Source organism: Suillus subaureus (assembly GCF_016647635.1).
Source record: "Suillus subaureus strain MN1 chromosome Unknown BJ212scaffold_5, whole genome shotgun sequence".
NCBI lineage: Eukaryota > Fungi > Basidiomycota > Agaricomycetes > Boletales > Suillaceae > Suillus > Suillus subaureus.
The window spans coordinates 1,633,570-1,656,216 of record NW_024538561.1 but is presented as its reverse complement, the minus strand read 5'-3'; the positions used below and the strand labels follow the sequence as shown (position 1 = coordinate 1,656,216).

Sequence of the window (22,647 nt, the reverse complement as noted above, 5' to 3'; positions counted from 1 at the left end):
TCATGGCGATTCCCCGCATCGGTAGACCCTCCTTCAAACCAGCTTTGAGTTGAGATTCCAACACACCACAGTCTTGTTGAATTCAAGCCTGAAGGAACGCAGCGTGAGAGACTCCGTCAACACCCTTCCATCGCAAATACCCGTGATCCAGAGTGTCATCACTGGTGAAACAGTGTTCAATCCCTTTAGGCATGGCTATGACAAAGGTATGGCGTTTCTCGTCTGCAAGGATTCGCAGGTCTGAGAAGACTGTGCTTCAGGGGTCATTTTCCTCGCAGGTGACTGAATTAATTGAGTCATCCGTGACCTTCGAGTGTGACGTCATGACCATTCACCTCATCCGTGAATCAGCTTGCGGTACACCTGACAATGGCATGACAGGACGGCTCTGAGTTAGGTTGGTGCCAAAAGTTCTTCACAAATTCAAGCTCCAACACGGAAACAGGTTAGCTCGTCGGACGGTCAGAGATTCCACTAACTAATAATACCCATCCGTTAGGGGCTTATAATGGCCCGGGTGGCAATGCATTCATGCATGAGCCGGAGTGAGCGTCGGAAGTCACGATGCAGATTGGTGGGCAACTGCAGTGCTGGCGGTCAGTCGTCGTCCTGGGCCACAGGCTCCTTAATCATCGAGTTTTCTGGTGATCGTCATCCTCTGAGCTGTTCCCGCCCTCAACCAACTTCGGCCTCTCGCCGGCTTGATTAGTCTGTTGCATACTATAAATAGCATTCGCACCGAGTGACTTTGGTTAAATACAACATTCATGTGACTGGACTCGGACATCCTTTCTTCCTCCCTTCCAGTTCATCATGACGATTCACCATATAGGTAGTGTCTCTCTCTCTCTCCCGAGCCCAACTTCAAGTGGTCTAACATATGGCACAGTCTTGTACAAGTTCAAGCCTGAGGCAACCGCAGAACAACGCCAGAGTGTGAAGGACTCTGCCAGTGCCCTTGCATCCCAGATACCCGCAATCTAGAGCCTCATCACTGGCAAAACGGTGTACAACGCCCTTGGACATGACTATGATGCTGGTACATCATTTCTCATCGTATCTGCAAACCGGATGGTTGATAAGATTGTGCTTTAGGGGTTATTTTTGTATTCGAGAGCATAGCCAAGTTGAACGAGTATCGCCCACACAAGGCACATCTTGATTACCAGGCGTTCTCAGCACCCTATATGGAAGGTATGTTTTGTTGTTGTTCGAATATTTCTTTAACTGAACAGGGCACAGACAAACTCATTTTTGATATCGAGACAGCTTAGAGGGGAAACTACTTAACTTGACATCATACCGTACTAAGTACTCGTGTAGATGGCTAAATCCACTGCAAATATCATGAATCCAAATACGAGGAAATTGATAATCCTCACCTTCGGGCTGCGACTGTGATTTCTATGTAGACAGGTATTTTTGTCCCCCGGGTACTTGCGCCCTGACAAGCCCTATCTTCACACTCAGTCATCCAATCAGCTATCATACACTGTATAACTGTTGCACTTAAATAGAGAATACTCACGCTCCCAAATTATCGTAACACACGTCCGAGGTTTCAAGCGACCATCCATTTCCCGGGCGGCTTCATCTGAGTTCATCATGACCATCTACAATATAGGTAACTTTCAATCGGCCACCCTCGCCTCGCTCGGGATTGACACAGCATAGTCCTGTACAAGTTCAAGTCGGAGGCAACCCCCGAGCAACGAGAGTATGTGAAGGAACTTATCAAGGAACTTCCGTCGAGAATATCCGCGCTTCAGAGCGTTATCACCGGAGAGAAGGTCCCCAACCCCCTTGACCGCGACTATGACATGGGTGGGCTATTTCACAAAAGCTCGCGACTTGCTGTCCGACATATTCTAGGGACTATTTTTTTGTTCGAGAGCAAAGAGAAACTGGATGAATTCCGCCCGCATCAGGCGCACACTGAATACCGGACCCTCTCCAGTCCGTACCTTGAAGGTGTGTGTATTAATATTATCAATGGACTAGATCACCTAGCAGAAGAACTTCCAGACAAACTGGTCTTCGACATGGAGACAGCTTAAAAGAAAAAAATAACAGAACCTCGAAAGCATATGTCGGGAGTGCACGTAATATATATACATTGTCGATTATTTATGCGAAATGAGTCCGTGAAACTGGTGGTGCGGAGAAAGTTCAGGCATAGATCGGGAGAGGTAGCATCCTAGCAACTGTGAACAGCATGAAAGATACGTATGTGATGCAACACACCTGTCTGCATTGAACATGAAGTTCCCTGCAATATCCTCTCCTTCCAAGAATCGCGAGGGATACACAACTTCGAGGATATGAGAAGAAGCCGATGATGGGGGGAGTGGATGGCACTCACCAAGGTGCCCACGGACATCTTTCAACAGCTCCTCCATTTCATCTCGCTCCTGCTTGGTAAAAGGCTCTATCCCATTCACAGGTTTCCTGCTACGACCGTCCTTGTCTGGGAGGTGAGAACCCCTGGAGGGAGCGCCGTCGCTCCCATCGTTGGTATGAAAGGTCTCACGGCTCTCCTCAGCAGCATCCGCCAAACCTCCCTTTTGATATGGTCCGTCTTCGCATGCTGTCTCTGAGGGCACTCGTGATACTGGGTATGGCGAATTGCTACCCGTTGCCTATGAAACAAGAGTATTTGAGAGGGGTATAGCGGGGGGGAGATTCACGAACCGGCTTAGAGAAGCGTTCATGGTGAATAACAAATTCTTTGTATTGCTTCCACGTCGCAATGAGGTCATCAGGGACAGAGTGAAAAACTTTGCGATAAATCTCAGTCTGCGAGAAAGAATCAGTCCGTGCACAACTCCTACGTAAAGATAACATACGTTATGCACAGCGCAGGCGTTCCAAACATTCTTCCAAAATGCATCAGATATCGGGTCCTCAAAACCCTCTGGATTTACATGGGGAAGGATCGGTACAGCCGACGTTTTATTGCCGACTTTGCTAGCAGGATGCTTCCTGAGCAGGGTCCTTGTTCCCGTAGCAGTGTTTTCAAGCTCGTCCTGGCCATTGGTTCCCGACTCCAGATGGGGTGGTTTGTCATCAGTCTGTGGATTCCTTGACGCAAGCGCTGGAGTACTGTATGCTTCCCCATCAGCCGTGCGCTTCTCGACGGGATCAGAGTTTTCGCCCAGTCGATGTTCGAGCTTGTCTTTCAAAGGAGGGTTCTCAGCTTGTGAAGCTGAAGGCAGGCGCTCTTGAACAACTGCTTCTTCCACAGGTGTAACTATCGCACCGGCGAGCCCTGGCTCCTTCTTGCCTTCACGGCTGCACGTCATACGCTCCTCCTCCAGGGATACATCTTGCTCTGGAGTGTTCGGTTTGTGGAGTTCCACCTTCACAATAGGTTTCTTGAGGTGGTGGGAAGCGCTCAAAGCAGCGTTGCCAGCTTGACCAAAAAGGTTAGTCTCTCAGGTCTTCGAGGTTGTGGTGAACACAAACTTTGTTTGATACCCTCGCCTGCGGTGTGGAGTATACTACGTATGGGACTCATATGTTTGGCTGAAGTAACTTCGCGACCACTAGGCTCTTGCTCCGATTCTGGGTCCCACTCTTGTTCATGGTCAGGTTTGATTTCTTCGTGGGGCATAGGCTCATGTTCAATCATGGCGTCAACATCCACACCAACATGCTCTCGCATCAACCGCATTCGCAAGGTGTGTGCAAATCGCCCAACTTTGAACGGTTTTCCTGCCATCGTCCTGTTGTACCACAGCTATCAGAGAATTGCGAGGCGAGACCGAGAAAGTCGTACCCGTCAATCAGATCAGTGTCTCGGATGACTGCAGCAATTTCGGAATCTCGATCACCACGTTGGGAACGCTCATTGATGTTTGCGCTGCCAATGATTGCCAGACGATCATCCACAATACAGACCTGATGAGATCGATGGATCTGAGTATTCAGCTTCAAAGATCAAATCGGTATTATACCTTGCCATGAATATATAACTATAGTGTGGTAAGCGGGTTGGAAGGCACGGCAGTGTAGGCACTTACTATCTCCGTAGTCAATACACCGTTCCGCATTTTAGCCCAGTTTCTCAGCGAAAACACGGAGATATATTCATCAGGCTAATCATACAAGGATAAGCACAGCGATTCCAATGGTAAAACCAAGCACGCACATCTATACCCTCTTTACGAAGTCGAGAAAATATCGAATTGGGCCCACGACAGATAGTGCGGTTCTGACACTCGATAATGATTCGAATCTAATATGTTAATTTAGTAAGATTTCAGAAAATATTTTTCCCAACTAACTGCGCTGGCGTCGCTGTGATCAATGGGGAAGGGGAAGCCAGGGAGGAGGGGAATGACGATGCAACATTTCCACGGGGTGCCCTCGCGATGTGCGCGGGTGATCCGATCTACCAATGCATCGCCAATCCGGTTCTCAATCTTGATATCATTCACGACGGTCCTGCGAGACAAATTAGCAAGCAGTGGTAGCAGAGCGGCGAATACTTGCGAGGTAATGAAGAATTGATTCTCAATGTACACGAAATGCTCCGACATCTCGATGGCTAAATGACTGTGTTAGTAACACCTCCTGCGTAAACCATGACGCCTGACCTTTCAGATATGCATTTTGAATCGAATGCTCAGTTCGATTGGTAGTACCAAGCGACCAAGGGCCGGCCGATCTGCAAAGTTGCATCTCGCATGTGCCTGTCAGACCCATTGCGGCAAGCTCTCCAGGTTTGAACTCCGGCGGAGGTAGCAGGAAAGGCATGGTTCGGGAATGGTTCTGATATGAATTAAGCAAACGCAAGAGACCTATGAAGTGATCAACACACTTTCAACCGAAGCAAATAATTCCATCTGTGGCTCGGTAGTTCAACGATGTGCTTCGCGCGAATGAATTTAGGGACAAACCTTTCAACAAAGTGTCGAGCGAGATCGCGAGCAGGCTGGCCTACGACTTGCATGCCTACATCATGCCTTTGGAGAGGAGTTGTGAATGTCAATATTCCCTCAAACACAGATGATCGTACCAAGGCATCCGGGGCACCTTCGCCCTGTCATACATGTCTTCAAAGGGTTTGTTTAGCGCATGGAAATCAAGAACCCGCGGATTACTATAGTCTTTGCCTGTGATACATGGTCAGTCAATTTCCAAACCGTATGGTTAAAATGTACCTGGCCAGATTTCTGTCTTGTCTGCCGATAGCTCCGAGTCATCGATGATGACGTGCTGTGGCGTATCCCATCTTTAAAGTCGTTCAGTGATGAAAGCTGGTCGACATCTGAATTGACTTCGCACCTTCCGAAACATAGGTCAATCCCTCCCATGAATGCGATAGTCTCGTCAATAACGCAGAGCTTCTCATGCTGTTAAGGGTATGTCATTGATAGCCGCGTTTCTGCGTAAAGAACCCTTACGTGTGCCCAGTAGAATGTGCCAGTTTGGAAGTGTGAGGGTGAACGTTGAACCATGATGTTTGGGTGTAGCGATATGAGGCGTTGCTTCGCATAGCTTTATGATACGGTGAGTCTACAAGATCTACGACGCGCTTGTCAGTTCTTACTTGCTATCCGTGGGGGTAGTTCGGTTCGAAACTTCCTGACTAGAAGCAGATCAATAATACTAGATACCGACATTCGAAAGGTTCTTACTACAGAATTATGTGGATCTTGACCCCTTCCTTGGCCTTCCTCTCAAGAAGATGATCCAAACGATACTTGGGTTTATTAGGACGCCTCAGTTGTAGTTCTGTACTACATGAATAACGTGACTACCATGATAAGCTATGGACATACCAGGGGATAGCCACCAGTCATGAATATAGATAGTCTCTTGCGCCATGAGGATAGCCCGGGACAAATTCCACATGTAATCGCGCTGGTCCTTATGGTCAATGTCAGATTATATAGAAAAAAGGAGACACGAACCCCATCAACAAGCCACTGAGCAGCGACATCCAATCGCACTGGAGCAAAACTGTCGAAACGATTTTTATTTTTTGCGATGAAAGGGGTCGTAGCAGCGGCTTTTTCCAGGGCAGTAATCCATTGCAACATTTGACGCTAAATTTGGGGTACCTCTGGTCAGTGATGTATAATCACTCGATGTAAGGAACTGACCTCATTTCTTGCGAACAACTTCAACCGCATTTGCGAATTCTCGACATAGAACGTATGCTTTGAGACATCATCTGGCCGTTTCTTCTTTTTTCTCTTATCCTGCTCGTTTGTCTCCTCTTGTATCTCCCTAGTCTCCGCGGTGTTACTACTCTTCAGAGGATTCACATGCGTAGACGGGTCCAGCATCGGTGTCGCAGGACGAGATGATACTGCGGAGCTGCCAGAACTGACTGTCTCTGTTCTCCTGTGCCCTGTTCCCGTAGCAACATCCCCATTACCCTGCACCTCACCACCCGTAGTGGCTGCAATGTTTGGTGACGACCTATTAGCGATTCGAAAGGCCCGCGAAAGGCGACTTTTGATACTATCTATTGCAGAGAGACAGTCGACCTCGGCCTGTGGGTATTCCGTCTGAATCTGTGGGTGCGGACTGCTGCTGCGGCCTGTTGAGGCCAACAAGAAATTCACGGTCCTCCGGTTCTGGGTGCAAGAGGTGCAGACCCTTGCGATAGTATCGTGTGGGCCGAATGATCTTGAAACTCGTATCGAAGAGGAAGACGTCCCAAATTACAACCTAAGTCATGTTTATTAGTAGCAGGATTGTCATTGAAATGGCGCTTGGCTTGCCTCCCCCGGGTCCTCCACGACCACGATATAGCTCTCACGAATGGCACACCATCGAGCCTCCTTCCGCTCTCGCCACCGTGCTGATTTTCGTCCAAACCCGGGACCATTGCCTTCTGTATGAATGCGCAGGAATCCAGCTTTATATTGTGCGCCGCCAGACAGCGCACGAGTGATGAATAATGCGCTTATCTCTAGGAAGCCTGCGAGTCGATTTGCGGTTGGGTGAAACATCTAGAACGGTGTTTGTGAAGGGTAATTAAGGCATAGGGGGAGAGACGAACAACAGCGCGTATAAGTTTAATCAAATAGTCCTCTAGCGCTTCTCGTTGCAAACGAGCAAAGTCAGTTTGTTTGACGTGACGCCCGCTGGATTCCTTCTTCAAGAATTTAAAGTAAGGAAGGCCTGTACAACAGCTTAGTACTTCTGAATATCGACAAGTGCACAACTCTTACTAGTTCGAGGAAACTCTGGCAATACATCCTTTTGAGTGCGGAACGCATTGGACAAAGTGTAATGGGCATGCAGGGAAAAGAAATCACGAAGCTGCCTGTAGACCACCCAACGCACTGCACCGTTGGCATATTCACACTCGATACGAAACACAGCTTTATGTGTTTGCATGGGATGTAGACTGTCACTAATCCGTATGCGCAGACGATGGAGGAGGACAGGGATACGCCGGTGCCCCTTCTCATCGCGTTCGAACCACAAACGCAGCATCAATGTGGACAAACCGCCCGTAATGAGTTCGTCTGTGATATTCACCTCGTTTGAGGTGACCACGGAGTGTAGTGCAGGTTGCCCGGTGCGAACGACATAAGGTAGAAGACCACGTAACTTGCTCCATCTTGCGGATGTTCCTGGCTTTTTGGAATCTACTCGGGGAGGGTGAGATTGAGAGCGCTGGAGATCCCCAGGGGGAGGATCAGTGGACTTGCGAATAGGTCCTATTGTTTGGTGTCGAGACATGGGTTTCCTCTCTATCTTCTCTTCTTCCTCTTCAATTATTGTGTTAGGAGGTTCCGGAAACATCGAATTCGACCTCTCCTCTAATGGCGAATCATGGAATTGGTCGAAAACTCTACTCTCTCTTGCTTTACCCTTCTTATCTGTGGACACTTTTCCCAGAGAAGGGCTAAGCTCAAACGCACCCCGGAAGCTCGACGAACTTGAATTAATCTGAAACGAGGTTTTGCCACGATCTCCCAAATCATTTTCAAAAATATCGCTGTATTCCCGCTGGCCGTTGAGAAGAGTTTGACGCGGGACGGATGAAGAGCTTGGGTGGGAGAAGGTGAATGACAAGGAGCGTGGTGGTCCTGTACGGTTTGAGGGTGTGTCAGGGAGGGTAGCCTTCGGTGTCCTGAGCGGAGACCCGGTAGGTGAGATTGGGATTGGTGATTCAACGCGGCTCATGCGCTGGTCCATCGAAGACCGTGAGCCAACGTTCCCGGTCTCATCATCATGTTTGCCGTGTCCAGACGAATTTGCAGAGCTCTCTTTTGCCTCTCGTGCATGGCTGGCGCTGACTCCAACGTTGACCGAGTTTACAGATGACATTGCGAAGTCGCGGTATGCAGAAGATGAACGGGTTTTTACACAGTCTGCAATAGCGACTCCACTGGTTGCTCAATCGCGTATGAATATGATTGGCAATTGTGGAGTTGACGCGCCAACCAGAAACCCGATATCAAAGACTTGAGTGCTATTACCAGTTGCAGCTTGAGCGCCACTGTGTTCAGCAATTCAAAGTCAACTGCGTGCTAGCTTGGAAAAGGAAGGCGTGAATAGACGCTCATAAATTATTATTATTATTGACGTAATACTAATTCGATCGATATTGTTTGGGCCACCATGTACACGGACGGACCAAGATTTCAGCCTCAGACGACTCAGGAAATGCATACTAGTACTTACTACCAGGACCTCCGCGCGCACCGTCCGGGTGGTCAATTAACTATCTGTTCCTGCTTCTATGTTCACGATCGACTGTTGGACTCAGTCTATCGTCATGATGAACTGAGATCTAGTAGAAACGGCTGGCTGCGGTGTGAGGTCTGACACTACCAACTCAGGTGGCACCTCCTCTATGTCTGGCACCCGAGTGTATCAGTCACGGTGATGGTGGGACTCCATAAAATGCGGGATCCTTTTTCAAGGTCGGATAGCTGCATTCGGTCATTGACTTTGTTCAGGATTGACAGTGGTGCAATGCTTGTAATTGGCTGTTGAGCGTTTCACTCAGCCACTGCAACGAAATCAGGAACGAACGACCGTATTCGTTCTTTGTGGTCCGGCTAAGGGGAGAAAATGTAGATTACCTTGTTGAGCAAAGTCAACTTCGCTGCGCATGCACAGATCGTCAAAATGTAGACAACTAAAACCTCGGAGAATGCCCGTTGTAAATGCCCAATATACTACATTTAGATCTATGGCTGTTCGCCTGCTACACGACTATACTTATTGTACACAACAAGTCGGGGAGAACAATAACACACGACAACAGCTTAGCAAGGTCACGAGGCAACGCCAGCCCACAGCACACTACACTCTGGAAGGATTCACAGCCAAGTACCCACCATCGATCACCAATTCCTGCCCATTCATATACGCCGCAGCAGGCGATGCAAGGTAAACGGCAGTGCCTGCCATCTCGGCAGCGCTGTTACATTTTCCCGTCAGTGAGCGCCCTGATTCACGAATCAATCTTCACTCACGTTCCCGCCCTTCTCGCTGGTACAGGCACCACCGGCATACCAACCGAATCAGTTGCTTCTTGCCCTGTAATCGTGTCGTATGTCATCTCGCTTTCATACACGCCTGGCGCGATAGCGTTCACTCGAACATTGATTCCTTTCAGAGCAAATTCCGTCGAAAGCATCCTGGTAAGGTGAGACCCAGCAGCTTTTGAGCTATTGTAGCAGAACTTGTCCACCAAAGTCAGTGATGATCAACGAACGCGACCGTGACTTTGCTCACGTGTCTCTGTGCGAGCTTTATGAGCCCGCTGATACTCGTGATATTGATGACGCTTGAAGAGAATCCTTTTTTACCGATATCCTTAGAGCCCTTGTCGAGCAAATCCAAAAACGCAATAGTCACAAAGTAGATCGAAGAGGTGTTAATTGCGAAAAGGGATCCCCATTCCTCAAACGATTCATTGTTGAAGAGGTATTCACTAATTGGTCCGGCCTCCTTTTGAGCAGTAGTCGATGGTTGATTAAATTCATCAGAAACAGGACCACATTGGCCAGCACTTTGTTCGACCATGATGAGTCACGATAAAATAGGGAGAGTGAGTGTCATACTTGTTCACGAGAATATGTAGCTTTCCCTCTGTTTGAGATATTCTTGTCACACCAGCTTTGATGCTGTCCTTTTTCGTTACATCCATCTCTTGCCTATGTATTGTGCTTGATCAGCCTGCACGAAACGAGAAGAAAGGATGGACCTTACGCGATCATAGGTCCCATGTCGGCACCCTTAGTTGCATTCCACTCCGCAACTACTCCATCAAGGACATCCTTTCTTCGGCCGGTGATGTACACCTTGGCTCCATTAGCAGCGAGACCACGTGCAATATTAAGGCCGATGCCTGTGCCACCACCGGTCACTACAGCAATCAGGCCATTGAGATCGTAGAGATTCTTTAGCGTATAACTATCAGGGGAGGACATGGTGATACGAGCAACAAAAAGAGGCTGCGAGCGATTAGAAACAGACTCAGTTTGGGCGGAAGGGTCTTAGTGGCGCAGTAATTACCTGCGAGAGAACAACAACAAGAGGCTACTGTGTAGGGGGTAGTAAGTCTGATCGAGCATGGAATACATATAGATGAGTCTCACCTGAATCAGTTTGATTGGAAAGGATTAGTGAAGCGAAATGTAACGGGCATGTGGACTATATACTAATGTAGCACCCGGTAATGTAAAATATAGTGTGCTATTGTACGTGTGCGGTTGTAAGTGGTCATGAAAATGAGCGGATGATTTGCCGTACCGATACCTGCACGCTGCGTCGGATCATCGAAGGGCCAACACGTGAGATAATTGACACCTCGAGTGGCCATGCGGCCCACTAGTTGAATAGACGTGACTATCCGTAGGCTCAAGAATAGAATGGAATGGAATGAAAAGGACCAGTTAAGGAAGCAGAGCCACGATACTGCTGTTCATTTGGGTAGAATTTGCAAAACAATATCAGATCTGGGGTGCCTCTTCCACAGTCCAGACTATGGCGATTAATGAAATTGACGGTTGGGGCTACTGAGTGACTAACGCCAGAGCATGGTGATAATTGGTGATAGTTGTTGCCGTGGCTAGCTAGTAGTAGTACTGCGCCATCAGTGTGCCGCGCCAGTTTTACCACACCCCGGCAATTGCCGGCAGAGGGCGACTTCCACAATCTGATAGATTTCACCATCTTGTACATATCAGTTCAGGAATAACATATGTTTTTTATCATTTATTGAGCTATATCATTTGCACCATCCCTGCACTTGGCCAGACTCATCTTAAAATGTCAAACGAAAAGCATCGGGCCGCCACCCCTCACCGATAACTCCACGGAACTAGTGAACGAGTCAGTAACAAGTTCCGCCGAAAAAGCAACTATTGTACTCCAACCAGTGGCAGTGGGACCGTCCCCTGCTTGGCTTGCATCATAGGTCCGGGGCTGATCACTAGTCTATCCCGTCTTCCCTAGTCAAACCTAGATATAGAAGGAAGACGGTCGTTCGCAGTAGATGAATCGTCCAACATAGCTTCCATATGTGATACAATTTTGTTTTCTGTACAGCTTATCTTTTGCAAATAATTTTCAAAAGAGTCTGTAAATTATAATCTATTCTCCATCGTTTTGCCTATCCACTAGCACCTTACGTCGATTAATCTTTTGACAACATGCTGGTGAGGGGTGTACTGAGACGTAAGTTATCAACCTTTTTGGTGATATGCATTCGGTCCGTGTTGAACGGGCCGAGTCGGCCGAACATAGTTTCAGCCGCGGCTGACACGGGGGTTCCAAGAAAGAATGACGAAATGAACGCGCCCGTGGTTGGTTCACGGTAGTCTCCAGTTGCAGTAGGCAATCCAGATAAGACAAATTTGGGCGTGTTGATAACGAGTGTGTAAATCCCAATCAGGAAGATGTATCCATTGCTTACAGAAATCCAACAGGTATTTAGTTCACTAAACTTGACTCACGGGTGGATCTTGCAAGGAATGTGGGACCCCGTCTACCGGTGCGAAAGAACTGGCCTGTAAAGAATGGGGTAAAGTTGGGGCAAAGGTATATATATTGCTCACTACATCCACGCTTCGTCATGCAGTGGCAAATCTCACACTGAGGCGTTACATGTGAACAAGATTTTCAACACCATCCACTTCCAAATTGTGAAGTTCTTTGAAGCGTTTCGCAAGAGCAGGAATGGAGGAATGATCTGTCCAGCGACCCGCCATCGCCAGAACTTTGATGCTGGATGGTATTGTGACTTGAAAAAGGCTCAGGGCGTCTCCGAGTCCAAGAAATGGCGCTGGTTTCCACCAGCGTCTGTTAGCGGGTTGAAAGCGAAGGTCGACCAGGTGTAATTCGCGAAGGTTGGGCACAGAAAGGCGGGACAAGAGCGATGTAAGCTCAGGGGGTATATCGATATCCGATTCGTCGACGGCAAGAACGAGCCGCTCGAGCTGCAGAAGGTGAGTCTGTCCTGCAGGAACGTTATCGCGAGGTAGGTACAACACTTCTCCATCCAGTACTCTTTCCCTAAAACATATGCGAAGCTCACGTAGTGCGCATGAAACTCGAATCATTCCTAGAACTTCATCTACGGCGGTTGGCCCAGTTGTGAATCCGTGGTGAGTATAGTCGAGATATGTGAGGCGACCATAAAGCTCTGGCAGCCAGGTTAGGCGAATGCCATCAAGCGTGACGCTATGTAACCGAGGCGCAACGCCTGCGAAAAGAGCAAACTCCTTTGTGTCATCATTCTCTGGATAACACAGAGTAAGTCTCTCCAGTTGCAGCGCGCGCACCGATGGAGTAAAAGCATGTCTGCCCATGTTATCGTCCTGTTGTTCTTGACGACATATGGGGCCGAGAGCAGTGTTCCATAAGAACGGCGAGTAGCTTGAAAACCGCAGCTCAAATGAGCGGGCTCTGGATATGTGTGGGACAAGAAGATGCAGCTGTAGGGCTAATGCGTCCATATCGGGAAAATGGTGCTGCGGAGGTGTAATTGTAACGTCGAGGGAACACCCACGGGCGCGGGCTATGCGCTCCTTCCACAAACGCAATCCATGAGAACAAAACGACAAGCGCCGCCAGAGGGTATGCGTGTGTATAGCAAGCATCCTCCATGGGTGACAGACGTGGGAGATGGTGATAAGAAATAGGGCATCATCAAACGAGCCCAGCTCAAAGATACGAATGAGAAGCTCGGGAGGAAGAATGTGAACGGGATGATGTTGGAGGTTGGAGATCGGACTACGATATAGGGAAAATGTTAGAGAAGGGCGAGCGAAATCTGAGGATTTTGCAATTGAAGGTGATGATGATGAAGGGCGACAATCGGGGCGATCGACGATTAATGAACTGCAGGATATTGACTCTGGAAAGCGCCTGGTCAGGTTATATGGTCAGGGAGACGTTAGTAATGGCACGTCGAAGGGTAGACTTACTGCAGAGGGTGAATCTTTTCCTGAATCGCGCACGTGAATGACTTCGTGAGGGTTAACTCACGACGACGAGATCGTCTGAGAATCGATGGCATGCTGCATGGTTGGGGGGAAGCACCTTAGCGATGCCACTCATTTATGGATCCAGATCATGTAACTCCTGCGACACAGGGGCTCGTTAAACCTAACATAGCTCCGGCTTCAATTGTTTCCGAGCATGAAAACAAAGAGTAGTCCGTCGGGACAAAAGAAAAGCCTGAGGCGGCAGCAGAATTGCTGTGTCCTATCCTAGCACAGGTCTTGCCATTATTATTGCTTTGTGAATGGAATGGGTCTAAATAGTCTAGCGTCACTCACTCGTAATGGAACAAGATGGGGGTCGTAACTCTGATACTGAGTAACGTGGGTCTCTTTTGTGCCCCAGATTGGCACCTTCTAACCATGACCCGCTGTCAACCCTGCCGAGAACGTCCGGGAAATGACGACTCTAGGGCTATTCTACATGATTCTTGGGCCAACGTCTAGGGCCAGTCTGGGCTGGCTTCGGGCAGTGTTCAAACACTACTCGAATGTGGTGCTCTCGAGACAGCGTACCTTCATAGTCGACGGTATGTACGGTCTTCTCCTAAGTATCAAAAGGCACACATGGTACAAAGAAATCCATAAACACACCGAACCAAATCACTCTATACATGAACTAAGTTGAATCGTAAACGTCGAGGCGGGGGAGTCGGGATATCATGGAGCTCACATGAGCGGGTGTGAGGTGCAGTGGGAGGGCTCATGTAAGACGGTACGAGAGCACACGAGAGGAGGCGCTCGATGTTTTGATCAGTGAAGGAGAACGCTCAATGCAAGTAAGAGGGCGGCAGATGCAGGAGAGTGGTAGCAGACATGAGAAGGCAGCAGGAAGGGAGGGCGGGAGGTACGATGGTGATGAGCACATTAATATTACAACTCCGCTCGAACCCAGCCGTCGAAGCAAAGTTGTCAAAACCTTCTAGTTGACCACTGGTGTTCCTTGTTCGTTCCTTTCAAGTCTTCACTAGTACTGCCACGTATTGTATAGTTGTGCATCTCTCTGGAGCAGGAATCAGGCTCAGTGGCGTAATGATGCAATGATTATGTAAGTCCTGGGTGGAGCCATGTAGAGTTACCTTGCGGAGCAAGGTCTATGAATGCGGCGTGACCTGTGGTGGTAAACATCACAAAATATACACGTGATCATCGCGAACCGTCTGACACCAGACACACCAAAATGAATTAGACTGCGTTATTGCTGATTCTGCACAGAATTACATTATGGCGAATGAGATAATGGTACAAAGTATCTTCAAGAACGATCCTCCCGAACAATAATTACACTACTTTTTTTAAAATCCATCTGGCAAACTCATTTCATCACTGGCCCTCACACATATGCCATGCTATGAACGGCCCGAGGTTCGATAACAGCGCGAACAATTAACCTCGAGGTTGTTTCAACCACGCTGATGCAAAAGCACACAGCATATGCGAGGATGGTATGTGCTCCAATATCCAGAGCATACGAGAGCGCGAATGCGTCCAAATTGATTTATACCTGAAACCTGTCCAAGATATGAAAAAATGCATAGTGACAAAGACTACTCGCCTGAATATGAACCACGACTCCAATTGATCGTCTGACCTGCGATTCTACAAATGTAGCTGCTTGCCGTCATTTCTGTATGAAAGTCAACAGCCTGGCGCATTCCGCAATTAGATACGAGCAAATGACTAACTCAGATTATGTCATCACAACAGGTGTCATGGACTTCATTCACAGCGAACAATACGACGAACGAACGACATAACCATTATCAAAAATGCGGCAAAAGAGAACACAGAAAGTCCGTAAGTTAATTGTCAGACAAACAGCCCAAGCACCAATTTCTTAACTGACCACTCGAGGAATTTTGAGAGCAGCATCTCTCAACCGTTCTGCTAACAGAAGTGTATCTGCATACACCACTGTAGTATCTAAGTCGCGTGCCATTTTCTGAGCGATTCCTCAGTAATAAATTAGGGTAAAAGACGCCAACATATAACTAACTGACGTACGATTAAACTCTGCTGGATCTGCACATAACACTTGATCTGCAAGGATGGTAGGAGAGTCTGTATAAATCATTCGAGACCCGCTAGACTCAAAGGCTTCTTGGACAGCGGCCGCAGTCTGAATGAAGATATGAGGAGTGCCGCGAGATTGGTGTTCGACTGATGAGACACTCATCAACGATAAATAATGCACATAACGAATTAAACATACTAAATATAAAAGCACATTCGGCGTTGGAAGTCTTCAGCAATTCGAACACGCTAAGCTGCATCGTAGACCCCTTCGACACCCTTTGGAAGATCTTCGTATAGAAGACGAAAGAATGCGAGAACTGGTAGAAGACACCGAGAGACGTTTTAATGAAGGTGAATATGGACCCATATGAAAGTTTACAGCCTTTTGTATCATGCTCAGAATGTTGTGCGTCTGAACGGCGAGTAATCAAAGATATTTGGCCCTGTTGATATTGTGGGCAAGTCAAATTAAGCGAAAGAGCTCCGCAAGGTAAAAAGTCGGCAACGCCGACCCCTAGTATAACTATCATTGCGAGCACAAATCATTTATCAATCATGGCGACCAATAACTTACCTGTTGAGCTCTGGCATGTTGTTTTTTCTCTCACCAAAGTCCTCAAATTTTCCTTGAATGACCTAGCTGCACTGTGCCGGGTGTGCATTGGCTTCCATCATGCAATAGTCGACTCTTTGTACGAGTGCATCACAGTCGACAACTCTGATGTCTGCACTACCCTTGCAGAGCATCCCCATCTTGCAGAGAAAGTCAAGTCATTCATCTTTACATATCCAACCACGATGGGGTATGATAGTCCTGAGGTGCACCTGGATAATCTCACATTAGCCCTCAAAAATATGACCTGCCTCTCGACACTCAAGCTTATTCATTCCCAAAAGCGCTACTCATCTGTCCTTTGATACTGTGACGCCAAACTTCGTGTTTTTCATTGCACCTATGATGTTAACCTCCAATTGCTATCCTTCCTAAACAAGCAGGATAACATCCGTGATCTCGCTATCACTGGGGAACCAAGACATCGAGATACTTACTCTGAGTTCCCTGGGATACTTTCTCCCACATCTCTGCCACATCTAACAGAAATATCTGGTTCGATCTCTCTTCTACATGCCCTTGTACCTGGGCGCCCGGTTCAAACAGTGTGGTTCAAGGGCTGCCATGTACAATCCGCAAAATGGGGTCTTGATGAGATTGTTGGCCACTCCACAGTGCCTGTCAGGAATTTGGGACTTGATCTCACAATTTGGCCCTTGTCAGTACTATATAATCCTCGTGGACTACTTCCAAACCATGTTGAGGAAATCACGCTGACGGGTTTTGCTACTGGGGTCAGCAAAACACTTTTTTTAATTTATAACATTAATATTGACTGCCACACAGCGCCCGTTCATATCTGGGGAACACGGAATGAGCCACTGGATATATGATGTACATCGCATACTGGGAAGCACACCGAGTTTGAAAAGACTGACATTCTGGATGGAGGGAGAGCGCGAAGACGCGTGTGGATGGGCTCAGCTTCTCTTTCAGGAGTTCCATGATGAGCTGTCCCGTCTTGAGCAGGTCTCGTGCGTGATCGCTGGACCAGACATGTCAACATCATTTGACTTCTTTGATGACAAGTCGGGTTGCCTCCTAACTGGGCCTCGTGAGGATAATCAAACTCGGAGCCATCGGGCTGTGAATGACATTCGGGAGCTCATGCCACTTCCTATTTTATGTTGTTCGATGGGCGAGAAGGGCCATTGCGATAGAAAGACATTTATGTTCCTCCAGCTTGATCGCAGAGAAATGGAGGGATGGATGAGAATGATGGGAAAGTATCCAGAATTGCCCCGGCCCTGTGTAAGCACGCCGGCTTACCTGAGTTCCCATAATCAGTACATATACTGCTGAAAGCTAAGCTTTCAGTATTTCACCTTTTGGTGTAACGGTTATGCGGGCGGCAGTCTGACCATGTTACACCCTGAAGCAATGGTATTGGTCTGACTGATCATTCCATGTACTCGTTGACTCATTGTAAATTTGAGGTGTGCATGTCTATTTTCGATCCCATGGGGGACATTTTCGTATGACATTGTCTGGCTATTCTCTCAATAAAATGTGCCGAGTCCTGTGAGTGGGGTACTCCGCTTGCCTAAAAACATGAAACCTACGTCCTAAGTGTAGACTGATTCAGTTGTTGAAGTTGATAACTCGTGTGCATGAAACGTCGATGGGGGACGAAACGCTGTACAGTTACTACTGACCCAGGACTCGGTGGGAAAGCAAGTTCAGGCGTGAGGACTCTAGTATTTGGTATGCGAAGGTCATAGTTATGTATGATAATTCCTGGAATCAACGCGCTCGCCTCAGTCGACGGTCCACGAACTAGGTTGGCTCTTCTGCGACAAACCAAAATCAGCAGCTGAAGTAATATTCGGGGTCCGCTCTACACCACCTACGTACTAATCGCTGCAACAAAGTTGTTTGTCGAATTCAGCAAGTACTAGATCATTCAATAACACTTGACGCAGTCGCAGTCGACCATCCAAACGAATAAGTGCTCTTAGTTGCTCCGCTTCTCGCGTCATGGACGAATCTTCCTCTCTCGATGCTCTTGCGGACACGCTCACAAGACTATCCGCGAATTCGTACAGTGTTGACCTCCATGCACAACACATTCGCCTGGCAAAGTCCATGGACGACAAGGACCAACTGTTGGTTGCTCTTGAGATGGCAGCAAACTATATGGCAACACCAGACACCATCTGGCTACCTCTTATTGACGCGAAGACTGCTGTGAGTGATACAAATACGCCAGAGGGCACACTGGAGGTGTTGGGCGTATATTCGAAGGCAGAGTCGGACTATATGTGTATGTGAGCTGCAGTATGCGTTATAAGAGATGTTAATGGGCTGCATTTAGCCTTCTCCATTTTGCAAAAGCATCTAGGATTCCTAGTCGACCGTCACGAGTACTTCTCTGGGTTAGAGGTTGAACCAGACAACTTAGGAGAGCTATTTTCTGATAACTGGACTCGAGAAGCAATGTCTATCGTTGTTTCCAAAGGCACTGGTGACATATCACAAGTAAGTTCTTCAATACTGCACACCGCTAGACGCCGACGACACGCAGAGTCATGTACTATGGGATCAGTATTACAACTGGGAGCTTGAGATACTGGAGAAGGCCTCAACGGATGAGAAGTGCGTTGCAAAAGCTTCGACACTTCACAACTTGTAGCAACTCGCTCATGATATGCTAGGCCCCTATCAGTCGACGTGATTGAAAAAATTCTGCTCGCTCGTCTCCAGCAGCCACACGCCAGTAAGATACCATCATTCATGCACTCTTTCGATACTAAGGTTTTAACCATAGACCATCAGGACACCTACCAATCGTACTCCTCGTTTACAACTGCGCACAAGCCTGCCAGCGAATACGAATCGCTCCTCATATCTGCGTCAAAACTGCGCTCACGGGCCATCAAAGCATATGAGAAACGAGAGGCCTCAGAGATGGCGCTGGTAGGCAAACTACCTTTTCCTCGTAAATTTATGATTGTTACTCTGTTTAGGCAGCTGCTGGATACTCACTCGATGCATACGCAACTTACATCGCTGCAGAACAACGTCGAAAAGATCCGGATCATTTTATTCTCTGTGGATTGTACGAACGCGGCCTTGCAGAAGCGTCAAGACGCCAATTTGCTGGTGAGCCTGGCGCAGAACGGGCAATGCAAATGTTCTGGGTTGGATACATTGATTTTGTGAAATCACAAGGTCAAAGTGTGGAGTTTTGGCAACGTGCGACGCGCAGCGTACCAGGCTCGGGCGAAGTTTGGGCACGATATATTCGTTTCCTGGTAAGTTCGACGAACCTTGATCCATTCCCTCAACATCCTTATTCTCACCCCCAGGAACGGGACCAAGAGTCTGAGGCCAGTAAAGATGATATGGATGCCAGCAAAAACGAGGATATTGAAGGTAAAAAACCATGTTGAACTCCACTCCTCTTTTTCTCATTTATGTCTCTTTCCAGCTGCCTACACTCGTGCACTTTCAACAACCCTATTTACTAGGAACAGGAGGAGTGATCCTGAAATTGACGCTGACCAAATTGTACCTTTGGTTCTCGCTCGTGCAGGCGCGGAGAAGCGCGCAGTTGAAGCTGGTCATGCTGGCGAGAATAATTTGGCCACCTTTATCAAGGTCGTGGAGGATGGTATCGCGATGGTTCGCCAAGGTAAGAATACATACTGTTTGACCCGATCATTGATAGCAACTATAAGTACCCTTCTTCCAGCGTCAAATAGTGGAGATCCCCGCTTCAGGCTAGAGAAGTTCTTGTCTGAATTCGTATGTCAATTCATGAGCGCCGCAAACAAACTCAGCGAATTTTCCATGTAGTATCTCAGTCTCGCGGACGTTCCGGGTGCCGCCGTGCAACTATGGGCTTCCACAGCTGCTCACTATAGGTCAAGCTGGGCGGCTTGGGTGGCTTACACTGATGTTCTCATGTGCGCTCCACTTAATTTCATTTACCTGGATATTTAACTAACTGTGTCTAGCCGCACAGATCACCATGATCTTACCCGCAAAACCTTTCAAGATATGAGCACAAAGAATCTGGATTATCCAGAGGCCCTCTGGGATGCATGGCACAACTTTGAACATGCACATGGGTCCCTTTCTTCTCTCGAGGAAGCCATTAGCAAAATCACTCAAGCAAGAGCCCAACTTGAGACGCGGAGAGCGCGGGTAAGTGTGCTCATGTAATAATCTAGTAATAACTCAACCATATTCTAGGAAGCCGAGAAAGCATATGCAGCGGCGGCAGCACAGTATGCAGAACAGCAAGCTGCGTCGGGTGCAGCTGTATCTATTCTCGCGACAGGTGCGACACAAGGTTCGGTACCGGTTGTCAGTGAAGCGATGGATGTCGACTTCTCAGTTCCAGCCGACACGAAAGAGAAACGAAAAGCTGAGGAAGAACACCCTGTTACTGAAACCAGTGGGAGTAAGAAGCCTCGCCTCGGTAAGTCATCCATTACTGTTATTGCATTGAGGCTTTGACGAGACCATGCTTCCAGAAACTCCACCTATTTCCCTGAAACGGTATGGATGCCTTTATACTCGAAAGGATATTCACTTAACATGATCAGTGATCGAGAGAACTGCACCGTTTTCGTCGCCGACTTACCATCTGAGGCGACTGAAGCCGATCTCAAGGCATTGTTCAAAGATGCGAGTGTTCTATCCTCCTAATTTTGTTCCTCCTATATTTCTCACTTCCGTACATCTAGTGTGGCGATATCCGAGACGTCAAATTCACTCGTATGCCGGAAACACTTGTCGCAACGGTGGAATTTTATGATAGGGTAAGTTACATCATTTTACGGACCATACCGTGTGTATTGACACGTATATCCCTTCCTAAGGACAGCGTACCAGCCGCTCTTACTAAGGATAAGAAGAGGATACACGAGACCGAGATTGGCGTACATCTAGCGTGGCGCTCTACGTTGTATATCACAAACTTCCCAGAAAAGTTCGATGACACATCTATTCGTGATTTGTTCGGCCAGGTGAGCGACCTTGCTGCGTATTTTATACAAACCTGATTCAGTTCCAAAAGTATGGCCTTATCTTTGATGTACGATGGCCAAGCAAGAAATTCAAAGCTACGCGACGTTTTTGCTACTTGCAGTACACATCTCCGGTTTGTGATACTCTTTGTATGAGCTGTTGACATCTAACTTTCGCACGGCAGTCGTCAGCTGAACGAGCGCTCGAGCTTCATGGTCGCGAGCTGGAGCCCGATCGCGCTATCAGCGTGCTCATCTCAAATCCCGAGCGCAAGAAAGAGAGATCAGATGCAGATGCTAATGAGCGAGAACTCTACGTCGCTGGCCTTAGCAAATTTGCGACGAAAGAAGACCTAAGAAAAGTCTTCGAGACTGTGAGCCCGTTCTATGTGCAGTAGTTGGTTGCTAAGGGTGGCTGTTTCTGTCAGTACGGACCCATCAAAGAAATCCGCCTTGCGGAGGATAAGAGCGGACAGCCCAAAGGTTTTGCTTTCATTGATTTTGAATCAGAGGTATAGTTTGCACGAACATGCAACTATTTTGTTTGTTCAATATGTTGCTTTGTAGACGGATGCTCGTGCTGCGCTTGCTGCTAACAACCATGAACTGAAGAATCGACGTATCGCGGTCACCTTCACAGATTCTCGTGTGCGTGCAAAGAACAAGTTCAGTCAATCTTTCGCATCACTGTACAACACTCAATTTACTTTACCCGCCTTCTAGAGAGGGCACGGCCGAAACAGGTCTTGGTCGCCGCGCTGATGCTCGAAATCGTTCTGTCCGAGTTCGAAATATTCCCTCAGGAACACAAGAAGGGCTACTTCATCAGCTCCTGGAGAAACATTCTATCGTTAAACGAACTGAGATCTTCGCTGCTTTGAACGAGGCAGTGGTCGAACTTGAAAATCCTGCTGTTAGTGTTGCGTTCAGACGCTCCACAGAATCCTACTGACACATCTTCACGTTTATAGGAGGCTGGGAAACTACTTCTTCGGACTGAACCTATCATCTTGGACGGGAATGTATTACAGTTCTCTGAAGAGCAGGCAGGGCCCTTCCGTGGTCAGCCTGCGGCACCGCCGCCAGTAACTGGGGGCATGTTTGTACCTCGGGCGGCCGGGTCTCGGCCGAGAGCTGGCCTTGGTCGTGCCCGTAGACCTGGTCTCGGTGCCACGCAGACGCCATCAAATTCAGACGCCCAGCCACCGGAGCACACGGGGAAGAAGGGGCAAGACGACTTCAGAAAGATGTTGGGCTAGACGATCGCCCTTTCCATACTTTCCATACATCCCTGTTTCCAATTGCCACATTGACACGTAGTCTCATTCATCAGTGAGCTCGGTATACTGATGGTCTATCTAGTTTACCATCTCCTCTGTTGTGGTCTCGGATCCTATTTACGATAGGCAACGACTATGAAGGAATCTCTACCACAAATAACGAGAGACTAGTAAAGTTCCATGTGTGTCGACGAGAAGTAAGTATGTGACCACAGTCGTGGGCGGGACGTCCTTTAGTGGGAGGGATCGTGATAAGGGTTAAAGTGGAGGAG

General features: G+C 48.0%; 7 protein-coding genes across 7 annotated transcripts; 3 read left to right on the top strand and 4 right to left on the bottom strand.

Moving 5' to 3' along the window:
- Positions 1-1,894: 1,894 nt before the first annotated feature.
- Positions 1,895-8,506, bottom strand: BJ212DRAFT_1331537 (uncharacterized protein). Its single transcript, XM_041334768.1, has 28 exons — positions 7,191-8,506; positions 7,019-7,140; positions 6,738-6,968; positions 6,568-6,684; positions 6,111-6,527; positions 5,919-6,053; positions 5,787-5,868; positions 5,643-5,739; positions 5,555-5,593; positions 5,409-5,502; positions 5,290-5,357; positions 5,166-5,236; positions 5,021-5,117; positions 4,898-4,967; positions 4,599-4,773; positions 4,495-4,549; positions 4,287-4,446; positions 4,151-4,237; positions 4,023-4,097; positions 3,957-3,974; positions 3,779-3,900; positions 3,466-3,725; positions 2,847-3,412; positions 2,692-2,796; positions 2,363-2,639; positions 2,227-2,311; positions 2,003-2,030; positions 1,895-1,971 (listed from the first exon to the last, which is right to left on the bottom strand). The coding sequence occupies exons 1-27, from the start codon at positions 8,296-8,298 to the stop codon at positions 2,003-2,005; spliced, it is 4,761 nt and encodes a 1,586-aa protein (XP_041197337.1). The 5' UTR covers positions 8,299-8,506; the 3' UTR covers positions 1,895-1,971.
- Positions 8,507-9,282: 776 nt separating this feature from the next.
- BJ212DRAFT_1263818 (uncharacterized protein) lies at positions 9,283-10,415 on the bottom strand (the record flags this gene model as incomplete). The annotated part of the gene is made up of 5 exons (XM_041330374.1): positions 9,283-9,400; positions 9,456-9,664; positions 9,718-9,994; positions 10,047-10,139; positions 10,195-10,415. The coding sequence occupies 5 exons, from the start codon at positions 10,413-10,415 to the stop codon at positions 9,283-9,285; spliced, it is 918 nt and encodes a 305-aa protein (XP_041197336.1).
- A 1,674-nt stretch (positions 10,416-12,089) lies between these two features.
- On the bottom strand, positions 12,090-13,514 carry BJ212DRAFT_1296858 (uncharacterized protein; the record flags this gene model as incomplete). The annotated part of the gene is made up of 3 exons (XM_041332510.1): positions 12,090-13,261; positions 13,416-13,435; positions 13,477-13,514. The coding sequence occupies 3 exons, from the start codon at positions 13,512-13,514 to the stop codon at positions 12,090-12,092; spliced, it is 1,230 nt and encodes a 409-aa protein (XP_041197335.1).
- Positions 13,515-13,769: 255 nt separating this feature from the next.
- Positions 13,770-14,388, top strand: BJ212DRAFT_1331502 (uncharacterized protein). Its single transcript, XM_041334767.1, has 2 exons — positions 13,770-14,109; positions 14,164-14,388. Exons 1-2 carry the CDS (start codon positions 13,891-13,893, stop codon positions 14,248-14,250), a joined length of 306 nt encoding a protein of 101 aa, XP_041197334.1. The 5' UTR covers positions 13,770-13,890; the 3' UTR covers positions 14,251-14,388.
- Positions 14,389-15,327: 939 nt separating this feature from the next.
- Positions 15,328-15,763, bottom strand: BJ212DRAFT_1477328 (uncharacterized protein; the record flags this gene model as incomplete). Its single annotated transcript, XM_041339530.1, has 3 exons — positions 15,328-15,443; positions 15,495-15,650; positions 15,703-15,763. 3 exons carry the CDS (start codon positions 15,761-15,763, stop codon positions 15,328-15,330), a joined length of 333 nt encoding a protein of 110 aa, XP_041197333.1.
- A 298-nt stretch (positions 15,764-16,061) lies between these two features.
- BJ212DRAFT_1296857 (uncharacterized protein) lies at positions 16,062-17,514 on the top strand (the record flags this gene model as incomplete). Its single annotated transcript, XM_041332509.1, has 4 exons — positions 16,062-16,325; positions 16,503-16,853; positions 16,906-17,370; positions 17,437-17,514. The coding sequence occupies 4 exons, from the start codon at positions 16,062-16,064 to the stop codon at positions 17,512-17,514; spliced, it is 1,158 nt and encodes a 385-aa protein (XP_041197332.1).
- Positions 17,515-18,096: 582 nt separating this feature from the next.
- On the top strand, positions 18,097-22,354 carry BJ212DRAFT_1477327 (uncharacterized protein; the record flags this gene model as incomplete). Its single annotated transcript, XM_041339529.1, has 22 exons — positions 18,097-18,382; positions 18,434-18,597; positions 18,644-18,714; positions 18,774-18,835; positions 18,887-19,035; positions 19,086-19,373; positions 19,428-19,494; positions 19,550-19,753; positions 19,814-19,866; positions 19,918-20,027; positions 20,079-20,268; positions 20,317-20,545; positions 20,601-20,625; positions 20,673-20,760; positions 20,814-20,888; positions 20,949-21,095; positions 21,146-21,229; positions 21,281-21,469; positions 21,524-21,607; positions 21,663-21,760; positions 21,819-22,008; positions 22,067-22,354. The coding sequence occupies 22 exons, from the start codon at positions 18,097-18,099 to the stop codon at positions 22,352-22,354; spliced, it is 3,141 nt and encodes a 1,046-aa protein (XP_041197331.1).
- Between the last annotated feature and the right edge of the window lie 293 nt (positions 22,355-22,647).

Bases quoted from the DNA above. Each gene is read 5' to 3' on its own strand.
- BJ212DRAFT_1331537 (XM_041334768.1), bottom strand. From the start codon at position 8,298: ATGTCATCTGTAAACTCGGTCAACGTTGGAGTCAGCGCCAGCCATGCA. The intron at 5,237-5,289 runs GTGCGAAGTCAA...ACGACTTTAAAG, and splicing joins ATTGACCTATGTTTCGGAAG to ATGGGATACGCCACAGCACG. The intron at 4,447-4,494 runs GCAAGTATTCGC...TTTGTCTCGCAG, and splicing joins AATCAATTCTTCATTACCTC to GACCGTCGTGAATGATATCA.
- BJ212DRAFT_1331502 (XM_041334767.1), top strand. From the start codon at position 13,891: ATGACGACTCTAGGGCTATTCTACATGATTCTTGGGCCAACGTCTAGG. The intron at 14,110-14,163 runs CTAAGTTGAATC...CATGGAGCTCAC, and splicing joins CAAATCACTCTATACATGAA to ATGAGCGGGTGTGAGGTGCA.